Below are 11,700 nucleotides of genomic sequence, written 5' to 3' on the forward strand. Positions count from 1 at the left end.
TGTATGTATACAGGGAGAGCTGCCCATCTCTGGGTGTGATGAGATATGTGTGACCAGGGGATCTTCCAGGTTAGGTGACTGTATGTATACAGGGAGAGCTGCCCATCTCTGGGTGTGATGAGGAGATATGTGTGACCAGGAGATCTTCCAGGTTAGGTGACTGTATGTATACAGGGAGAGCTGCCCATCTCTGGGTGTGATGAGATATGTGTGACCAGGGGATCTTCCAGGTTAGGTGACTGTATGTATACAGGGAGAGCTGCCCATCTCTGGGTGTGATGAGATATGTGTGACCAGGAGATCTTCCAGGTTAGGTGACTGTATGTATACAGGGAGAGCTGCCCATCTCTGGGTGTGATGAGATATGTGTGACCAGGAGATCTTCCAGGTTAGGTGACTGTATGTATACAGGGAGAGCTGTCCATCTCTGGGTGTGATGAGATATGTGTGACCAGGAGATCTTCCAGGTTAGGTGACTGTATGTATACAGGGAGAGCTGCCCATCTCTGGGTGTGATGAGATATGTGTGACCAGGAGATCTTCCAGGTTAGGTGACTGTATGTATACAGGGAGAGCTGCCCATCTCTGGGTGTGATGAGATATGTGTGACCAGGAGATCTTCCAGGTTAGGTGACTGTATGTATACAGGGGGAGCTGCCCATCTCTGGGTGTGATGAGATATGTGTGACCAGGGGATCTTCCAGGTTAGGTGACTGTATGTATACAGGGGGAGCTGCCCATCTCTGGGTGTGATGAGATATGTGTGACCAGGAGATCTTCCAGGTTAGGTGACTGTATGTATACAGGGAGAGCTGCCCATCTCTGGGTGTGATGAGATATGTGTGACCAGGAGATCTTCCAGGTTAGGTGACTGTATGTATACAGGGAGAGCTGCCCATCTCTGGGTGTGATGAGATATGTGTGACCAGGAGATCTTCCAGGTTAGGTGACTGTATGTATACAGGGAGAGCTGCCCATCTCTGGGTGTGATGAGATATGTGTGACCAGGAGATCTTCCAGGTTAGGTGACTGTATGTATACAGGGAGAGCTGCCCATCTCTGGGTGTGATGAGATATGTGTGACCAGGAGATCTTCCAGGTTAGGTGACTGTATGTATACAGGGAGAGCTGCCCATCTCTGGGTGTGATGAGATATGTGTGACCAGGGGATCTTCCAGGTTAGGTGACTGTATGTATACAGGGAGAGCTGCCCATCTCTGGGTGTGATGAGATATGTGTGACCAGGAGATCTTCCAGGTTAGGTGACTGTATGTATACAGGGAGAGCTGCCCATCTCTGGGTGTGATGAGATATGTGTGACCAGGAGATCTTCCAGGTTAGGTGACTGTATGTATACAGGGAGAGCTGCCCATCTCTGGGTGTGATGAGATATGTCTGACCAGGAGATCTTCCAGGTTAGGTGACTGTATGTATACAGGGAGAGCTGCCCATCTCTGGGTGTGATGAGATATGTGTGACCAGGAGATCTTCCAGGTTAGGTGACTGTATGTATACAGGGAGAGCTGCCCATCTCTGGGTGTGATGAGATATGTCTGACCAGGAGATCTTCCAGGTTAGGTGACTGTATGTATACAGGAGAGCTGCCCATCTCTGGGTGTGATGAGATATGTGTGACCAGGAGATCTTCCAGGTTAGGTGACTGTATGTATACAGGGAGAGCTGCCCATCTCTGGGTGTGATGAGATATGTCTGACCAGGAGATCTTCCAGGTTAGGTGACTGTATGTATACAGGGAGAGCTGCCCATCTCTGGGTGTGATGAGATATGTGTGACCAGGAGATCTTCCAGGTTAGGTGACTGTATGTATACAGGGAGAGCTGCCCATCTCTGGGTGTGATGAGATATGTGTGACCAGGAGATCTTCCAGGTTAGGTGACTGTATGTATACAGGGAGAGCTGTCCATCTCTGGGTGTGATGAGATATGTGTGACCAGGAGATCTTCCAGGTTAGGTGACTGTATGTATACAGGGAGAGCTGCCCATCTCTGGGTGTGATGAGATATGTGTGACCAGGGGATCTTCCAGGTTAGGTGACTGTATGTATACAGGGGGAGCTGCCCATCTCTGGGTGTGATGAGATATGTGTGACCAGGAGATCTTCCAGGTTAGGTGACTGTATGTATACAGGGAGAGCTGCCCATCTCTGGGTGTGATGAGATATGTGTGACCAGGAGATCTTCCAGGTTAGGTGACTGTATGTATACAGGGAGAGCTGCCCATCTCTGGGTGTGATGAGATATGTGTGACCAGGAGATCTTCCAGGTTAGGTGACTGTATGTATACAGGGAGAGCTGCCCATCTCTGGGTGTGATGAGATATGTGTGACCAGGAGATCTTCCAGGTTAGGTGACTGTATGTATACAGGGAGAGCTGCCCATCTCTGGGTGTGATGAGATATGTGTGACCAGGAGATCTTCCAGGTTAGGTGACTGTATGTATACAGGGAGAGCTGCCCATCTCTGGGTGTGATGAGATATGTGTGACCAGGAGATCTTCCAGGTTAGGTGACTGTATGTATACAGGGAGAGCTGCCCATCTCTGGGTGTGATGAGATATGTGTGACCAGGAGATCTTCCAGGTTAGGTGACTGTATGTATACAGGGAGAGCTGCCCATCTCTGGGTGTGATGAGATATGTCTGACCAGGAGATCTTCCAGGTTAGGTGACTGTATGTATACAGGGAGAGCTGCCCATCTCTGGGTGTGATGAGATATGTGTGACCAGGAGATCTTCCAGGTTAGGTGACTGTATGTATACAGGGAGAGCTGCCCATCTCTGGGTGTGATGAGATATGTCTGACCAGGAGATCTTCCAGGTTAGGTGACTGTATGTATACAGGGAGAGCTGCCCATCTCTGGGTGTGATGAGATATGTGTGACCAGGAGATCTTCCAGGTTAGGTGACTGTATGTATACAGGGAGAGCTGCCCATCTCTGGGTGTGATGAGATATGTGTGACCAGGAGATCTTCCAGGTTAGGTGACTGTATGTATACAGGGAGAGCTGCCCATCTCTGGGTGTGATGAGGAGACATGTCTGACCAGGAGATCTTCCAGGTTAGGTGACTGTATGTATACAGGGAGAGCTGCCCATCTCTGGGTGTGATGAGATATGTGTGACCAGGAGATCTTCCAGGTTAGGTGACTGTATGTATACAGGGAGAGCTGCCCATCTCTGGGTGTGATGAGATATGTGTGACCAGGGGATCTTCCAGGTTAGGTGACTGTATGTATGCAGGGAGAGCTGCCCATCTCTGGGTGTGATGAGATATGTGTGACCAGGGGATCTTCCAGGTTAGGTGACTGTATGTATGCAGGGAGAGCTGCCCATCTCTGGGTGTGATGAGATATGTGTGACCAGGAGATCTTCCAGGTTAGGTGACTGTATGTATACAGGGAGAGCTGCCCATCTCTGGGTGTGATGAGATATGTGTGACCAGGAGATCTTCCAGGTTAGGTGACTGTATGTATACAGGGAGAGCTGCCCATCTCTGGGTGTGATGAGATATGTGTGACCAGAGATCTTCCAGGTTAGGTGACTGTATGTATACAGGGAGAGCTGCCCATCTCTGGGTGTGATGAGATATGTGTGACCAGGAGATCTTCCAGGTTAGGTGACTGTATGTATGCAGGGAGAGCTGCCCATCTCTGGGTGTGATGAGATATGTGTGACCAGGAGATCTTCCAGGTTAGGTGACTGTATGTATACAGGGAGAGCTGCCCATCTCTGGGTGTGATGAGATATGTGTGACCAGGGGATCTTCCAGGTTAGGTGACTGTATGTATACAGGGAGAGCTGCCCATCTCTGGGTGTGATGAGGAGATATGTGTGACCAGGGGATCTTCCAGGTTAGGTGACTGTATGTATACAGGGAGAGCTGCCCATCTCTGGGTGTGATGAGATATGTGTGACCAGGAGATCTTCCAGGTTAGGTGACTGTATGTATACAGGGAGAGCTGCCCATCTCTGGGTGTGATGAGGAGATATGTGTGACCAGGAGATCTTCCAGGTTAGGTGACTGTATGTATACAGGGAGAGCTGCCCATCTCTGGGTGTGAGGAGATATGTGTGACCAGGGGATCTTCCAGGTTAGGTGACTGTATGTATACAGGGAGAGCTGCCCATCTCTGGGTGTGATGAGATATGTGTGACCAGGAGATCTTCCAGGTTAGGTGACTGTATGTATACAGGGAGAGCTGCCCATCTCTGGGTGTGATGAGATATGTGTGACCAGGAGATCTTCCAGGTTAGGTGACTGTATGTATGCAGGGAGAGCTGCCCATCTCTGGGTGTGATGAGATATGTGTGACCAGGGGATCTTCCAGGTTAGGTGACTGTATGTATACAGGGAGAGCTGCCCATCTCTGGGTGTGAGGAGATATGTGTGACCAGAGATCTTCCAGGTTAGGTGACTGTATGTATACAGGGAGAGCTGCCCATCTCTGGGTGTGATGAGATATGTGTGACCAGGAGATCTTCCAGGTTAGGTGACTGTATGTATACAGGGAGAGCTGCCCATCTCTGGGTGTGATGAGATATGTGTGACCAGGGGATCTTCCAGGTTAGGTGACTGTATGTATACAGGGAGAGCTGCCCATCTCTGGGTGTGATGAGATATGTGTGACCAGGAGATCTTCCAGGTTAGGTGACTGTATGTATACAGGGAGAGCTGCCCATCTCTGGGTGTGATGAGATATGTGTGACCAGGAGATCTTCCAGGTTAGGTGACTGTATGTATACAGGGAGAGCTGCCCATCTCTGGGTGTGATGAGGAGATATGTCTGACCAGGAGATCTTCCAGGTTAGGTGACTGTATGTATACAGGGAGAGCTGCCCATCTCTGGGTGTGATGAGATATGTGTGACCAGGGGATCTTCCAGGTTAGGTGACTGTATGTATACAGGGAGAGCTGCCCATCTCTGGGTGTGATGAGATATGTGTGACCAGGAGATCTTCCAGGTTAGGTGACTGTATGTATACAGGGAGAGCTGCCCATCTCTGGGTGTGATGAGATATGTGTGACCAGGAGATCTTCCAGGTTAGGTGACTGTATGTATACAGGGAGAGCTGCCCATCTCTGGGTGTGATGAGATATGTGTGACCAGGAGATCTTCCAGGTTAGGTGACTGTATGTATACAGGGAGAGCTGCCCATCTCTGGGTGTGATGAGATATGTGTGACCAGGAGATCTTCCAGGTTAGGTGACTGTATGTATGCAGGGAGAGCTGCCCATCTCTGGGTGTGATGATGAGATATGTGTGACCAGGAGATCTTCCAGGTTAGGTGACTGTATGTATACAGGGAGAGCTGCCCATCTCTGGGTGTGATGAGGAGATATGTGTGACCAGGGGATCTTCCAGGTTAGGTGACTGTATGTATACAGGGAGAGCTGCCCATCTCTGGGTGTGATGAGATATGTGTGACCAGGAGATCTTCCAGGTTAGGTGACTGTATGTATACAGGGAGAGCTGCCCATCTCTGGGTGTGATGAGGAGATATGTGTGACCAGGAGATCTTCCAGGTTAGGTGACTGTATGTATACAGGGAGAGCTGCCCATCTCTGGGTGTGATGAGATATGTGTGACCAGGGGATCTTCCAGGTTAGGTGACTGTATGTATACAGGGAGAGCTGCCCATCTCTGGGTGTGATGAGATATGTGTGACCAGGAGATCTTCCAGGTTAGGTGACTGTATGTATACAGGGAGAGCTGCCCATCTCTGGGTGTGATGAGATATGTGTGACCAGGAGATCTTCCAGGTTAGGTGACTGTATGTATACAGGGAGAGCTGCCCATCTCTGGGTGTGATGAGATATGTGTGACCAGGAGATCTTCCAGGTTAGGTGACTGTATGTATACAGGGAGAGCTGCCCATCTCTGGGTGTGATGAAATATGTGTGACCAGGAGATCTTCCAGGTTAGGTGACTGTATGTATGCAGGGAGAGCTGCCCATCTCTGGATGTAAAGAGAAGATGTGTCTGACCATGAGATCTTCCAGGTTAGGTGACTGTATGTATGCAGGGAGAGCTGCCCATCTCTGGGTGTGATGAGATATGTGTGACCAGGAGATCTTCCAGGTTAGGTGACTGTATGTATACAGGAAGAGCTGCCCATCTCTGGGTGTGATGAGATATGTGTGACCAGAGATCTTCCAGGTTAGGTGACTGTATGTATACAGGGAGAGCTGTCCATCTCTGGGTGTGATGAGGAGATATGTGTGACCAGGGGATCTTCCAGGTTAGGTGACTGTATGTATACAGGGAGAGCTGCCCATCTCTGGGTGTGATGAGATATGTGTGACCAGGGGATCTTCCAGGTTAGGTGACTGTATGTATGCAGGGAGAGCTGCGCATCTCTGGGTGTGAGGAGATATGTGTGACCAGGAGATCTTCCAGGTTAGGTGACTGTATGTATACAGGGAGAGCTGCCCATCTCTGGGTGTGATGAGAAGACATGTGTCGCCAGGAGATCTTCCAGGTTAGGTGGATGTGATGAGACGATATTTGTGACCAGGAGATCTTCCAGGTTAGGTGACAAGAGCGTGCACCCGATATCCTGCATGTGTCGCTTTCCCGCTCAGGTCCCTGGAGTTCACCATCTTCTTCACGGCGTATGTTAGTGCATGACTTAAGACACAATTTGATTTGTTAAATCCCGCGCGTTGTCCGAATCTATCAGATCGTCAGTCGGCCCGCACGCCAATTTGTGTCGTGTGAAAGCCGGCGCGATTGCATACAGCGTACCGCCATGTAGTATTAAATGCATACTGTGTGCCGCCATGTAGCATTAAATACATACAACGTGCCGCCATGTAGTATTAAATGTATACAGCGTTCCACCATGCAGTATTAAAGGCATACAGCGTGCCGCCATGTAGTATTAAATACATGCAACGTGCCGCCATGTAGTATTAAATACATGCAACGTGCCGCCATGTAGTATTAAATACATGCAACGTGCCGCCATGTAGTATTAAAGGCATACACGTGCCGCCATGTAGTATTAAAGGCATACAGCATGCCACCATGTTGTATTAAAGGCATACACGTGCCGCCATGTAGTATAAAATGCATACTGCGTACCACCATGTATTATAAAATGCATACAGCATGCTGCCATGTGGTATGAAATGCATACAGCATGCCGCCATGTAATATAAAATGCACACATCATGCTGCTTTGTAGTATAAAATTCATACAGCATGCCGCCATGTTTTATAAAATGCATACAGCATACCACCATGTAGTATAAAATGCATACAGTGTGCCGCCATGTAGTATAAAATGCATACAGCGTGCCACCATGTAGTATAAAATGCATATAGCGTGCCGCCATGTAGTATAAAATGCATAAAGCATACCACCATGTAGTATTAAATGCATACAGCTTGTCGCCATGTGGTATAAAATGCACACCGGCTGCCACCATGTAGTATAAAATGCATACAGCGTGCTGCCATGTAGTATAAAATGCATACAGCATGCCGCCAGGTATTATAAAATGCATACAGCATACCGCCATGCAGTATAAAATGCATACAGTGTGCCGCCATGTAGTATAAAATGCATACAGCGTGCCACCATGTAGTATAAAATGCATATAGCGTGCTGTCATGTAGTATAAAATGCATACAGCATCACCATGTAGTATAAAATGCATACAGCATACTGCCATGTAGTATTAAATGCATACAGCTTGTCGCCATGTGGTATAAAATGCACACCGGCTGCCACCATGTAGTATAAAATGCATACAGCATTCTGCCATGTAGTATAAAATGCATACAGCGTGCCTACAGCTTACCGCCATGTATTATAAAATGCATACAGCGTACCACCATGTTGTATAAAATGCATACAGCATACTGCCATGTAGTATAAAATGCATCAGAAAAAAACACCAGTTCACCTCCCTGTAACTTGCCACATGTTTCGGATCCGGCATGGGCCACCTTCCTGCCGAGGCATATAGAATCTCCAAAATCCAATCACGGTTCAGCCAGGTTCCCAACATCAGGAAACTTTATTTTGGTTACATCATAACCACTCCATGAAGCAAATCAAAGCATCAACGAATTTCAAGCGGAACGCCCGCCCTTACTCATGACATACATAGGTGTATGTTATGAGCTGTGTCATGCTATGTACGTCATTAGTAAGGGCAGGCGTTCCGCCTGAAATGCGTTTAATGCTTTGATTTGCTTCATGGAGTGGTGAAGTGGAGTGAAAAAAAGTTTCCTGATGTCGGGAACCTGGCTGGACTGTGATTGTATTTTCGAGTATAAAATGCATACAGGGTGCCGCCATGTAGTATAAAATGCATACAGTGTGCCACCATGTAGTATAAAATGCATACAGCGTGCCACCATGTAGTATAAAATGCATAAAGTGTGCCGCCATGTAGTATAAAATGCATACAGCATATCGCCATGTAGTATAAAATGTATACAGTGTACTGCCATGTAGTATAAAATGCATACAGCATACCGCCATGTAGTATACAATGTATACAGCGTGCCACCATGTAGTATAAAATGCATACAGTGTGCCACCATGTAGTATAAAATGCATACAGCGTGCCGCCATGTAGTATAAGGCTAAAGTTTGAAATTGTTTCTATTGCCACTGACATGGCACAGAAGCCCTGATATATATCAATACTGCATATACATACATCATATATTCACACACATAGGGGCATATTTATCATGTCAGTGACGCCTATTGCTTGCACTTGCGACTGTTTAGCCCTCTCTGCCACCTTCATGCCAGTGTGTTGTATGTTATGTGTTGTAATAAAAGAATGATACAAAAACATGTATATTGCAAATTAATGTAAGTGTGATCAAATACCAGGGGGGGTGCACCAGCCATGAGGCGAGTTGAGCCACTTGCCTCCGGCAGCAACTCCTGCAACATTAGGAGCGCAGTCACCTACTGAAAAGCAGGACCTGACATGGGTGTGAGACATGGGATGGTGAACCCTCAGCTTCCCCAGCCACACAGGACCTCCTGCTACACCGCAGCCTATAGTCCTTGGCCTCTACACTTGTGTTTTTAGGGCACACATCTCACACATTCACATTCAATAGAGAACTACCAGGAATTTTGATAAATTGCTCCTTCACACCAAGTAGATGTTGAAGGCTGTGAAGGGGATGTGTCTGGTGACAGAGCGGGCCCGCTAAGGGCGTTCCTGTTTCCACAACTGTGCCCGTTATATCCTGTGAAGGTAAATATGCAAAGGATGCATTCTAGGATGGGATAAGGAAACCCATTACTCTTAGCTACCTTGTAAGGCAGCTCCCTTGACAAGCATGACCTTTAGGAAGCCTATTGACATGTTGCGGGATTAAAACCAATCCAGTCTATCTATTCCAGAAGGAACAGACTCCCCTCTGGAGATGGCGCTGTACAATGTTCTGACCTTGTTGGGTCTCATCAGTGCAGTGCAGGAAACTGGTTTGGTTGGAGTGAGAGGCTTGTAACTAGGGTCGGGAAGTAAGAGGTCTCCTTAAGGTGGCGGGCAATAGAGCAATTCCAGAACTGTATACAACTGGAAATTCTCCTAGAGCAGCCTTAAAAAGTCATGCTTGATATAAAGCTTTGAGCAAAAGTTTTCCTATTCCCGCCATGGAGAACCCGAGAATCCCCAGCAAAGTATGCATGGCCTTTACGTCTCCATCTCTCCATAAAGAGAATAGTTTCTTCCATGATCCAGATGATGGATTTTTTTTTGTGTCTTTCCTTCGCTTCCAGACTTCACACATTCGGGTTTTGCTCTCATTCAGCTGCTGATGACCTGGAGGTGGATTCTCTTGGAATTCAGCTTTTGCTTTCATGATATCTGACAAGCTTCCAAATGATCATGGGACAACTGCTGAACTGGAGCCATGTGGATGAGGTTGTCCTCCTGGGACTGACGGAGCGGCCACTGCTGCAGAACATCATCTTCATTATGTTCCTTGTCATCTACATTCTAAACTTACTGGGTAATAGCTTCATTGTGGTGATCGTCCTCCTGAACCACAACCTCCACATGCCCATGTACTTCTTTCTGGTTAACCTCTCCTTCTTGGATATTTGCTTTTCCTCAGTGACTGTTCCTAGAATGCTCCAGAGCTTGTTGACACATGAAAGGAGGATATCTCTGAAGGCTTGCCTGATGCAGATGCATTTTTTCCACTTTCTGGGCAGTACTGAAGTGTTGCTCCTGACAGCTATGTCGTATGACCGATATATGGCCATCTGTCGACCTCTGCACTACGTGGCCTCCATGAATGTGACCGTGTGCCTCTCAATGGCCCTCGGCTCATGGTCCACAGGATTTGTGCATTCGCTGATACATACTCTCTTTACTTCTCAGCTCCCTTTCTGTGGTCCTCACAGAGTAGCTCACTTCTTCTGTGACATAAAGCCTCTGCTTGGGTTGGCTTGTACGGACACCACCTTCAATGTGAGATTGTTGTCTCTGCTCACAGGGTCCTTAGTAATGGCCTCCTTTCTTCTGACTCTGCTCTCCTACATGCTCATTGGCCTTACCCTTCTTCAGGTCCCTTCCTCTGCAGGGAGAATGAGGGGATTTTCTACATGCACATCTCACCTCATGGTGGTCATCTTGCTTTATGGCACAGCGCTCTTCACATATCTGCGTCCGGTTACGGAGGAGTCTCTTCAGGTTGATCAGATCGCTGCCATTTCCTTCACCGTCTTCACACCAATGCTAAACCCCCTAATCTACACACTAAGAAACAAGGATGTCAAGAAGGCCACGAGAGGGCTTCTAAGGCTTTTGATGAAATTGTAGATGGAAACCTAGAACTGGTGCAGGTTAGATTGTTAGAGGAACATGGGTCTGTCTAGACATTAGCATGCTTCTTGTAGTCAGTCACTTGCTGTGTATATGAAGCCTGATGAGAAGAGAAGAAATACAATTAAAAACTCAGATTTCCTTTCCTCTATTCAAGGGCCTCGAATAAGATGGGAGGGGGGGGGGGTAAATGGATGTGGGCTGGCAGAATGCAGGGTAGAGAATGGTTGGCAGCAGTGCAGGGACAAGACTAGATGAGGGTGCCTCAGAGCCATTATACACCAGGTCAAATCCTACATATGTCATCTCAACCATCATACACCAAGTCTGAGCCTTCATATGTCATCTCAGCCATCATACACCAAGTCTGAGCCTTCATATGTCATCGCAACCATCATACACCAAGTCTAAACCTTCATACGTCATCTCAGCCATCACATACAAAGTCTGAGCCTTCATATGTCATCTCAGCCATCATACACCAAGTCTGAGACTTCATATGTCATCTCAACCATCATATACCAAGTCTGAGCCTTCATATGTCATCTCAACCATCATATACCAAGTCTGAGCCTTCATATGTCATCTCAACCATCATATACCAAGTCTGAGCCTTCATATGTCATCTCAACCATCATACAGCAAGTCTGAGCCTTCATATGTCATCTCAACCATCATAGACCAAGTCTGAGCCTTCATATGAAAACTCAGCCATCATATACCGAGTCTGATCCTTCGTATGTCATCTCAACCATCATACACCAAGTCTGAGCCTTCATATGTCATCTCAACCATCATATACCAAGTCTAAACCTTCATATGTCATCTCAACCATCATATACCAAGTCTGAGCCTTCATATGTCATCTCA

General features: G+C 47.4%; 1 protein-coding gene across 1 annotated transcript; it reads left to right on the forward strand.

Moving 5' to 3' along the window:
• Window positions 1-9,888: 9,888 nt before the first annotated feature.
• On the forward strand, window positions 9,889-10,827 carry LOC140109488 (olfactory receptor 12D1-like). The gene has a single exon (XM_072132016.1). The coding sequence runs from the start codon at window positions 9,889-9,891 to the stop codon at window positions 10,825-10,827; it is 939 nt and encodes a 312-aa protein (XP_071988117.1).
• Window positions 10,828-11,700: the final 873 nt, after the last annotated feature.

This window comes from Engystomops pustulosus, unplaced genomic scaffold (assembly GCF_040894005.1).
Source record: "Engystomops pustulosus unplaced genomic scaffold, aEngPut4.maternal MAT_SCAFFOLD_201, whole genome shotgun sequence".
Classification (NCBI taxonomy): Eukaryota; Metazoa; Chordata; class Amphibia; order Anura; family Leptodactylidae; genus Engystomops; species Engystomops pustulosus.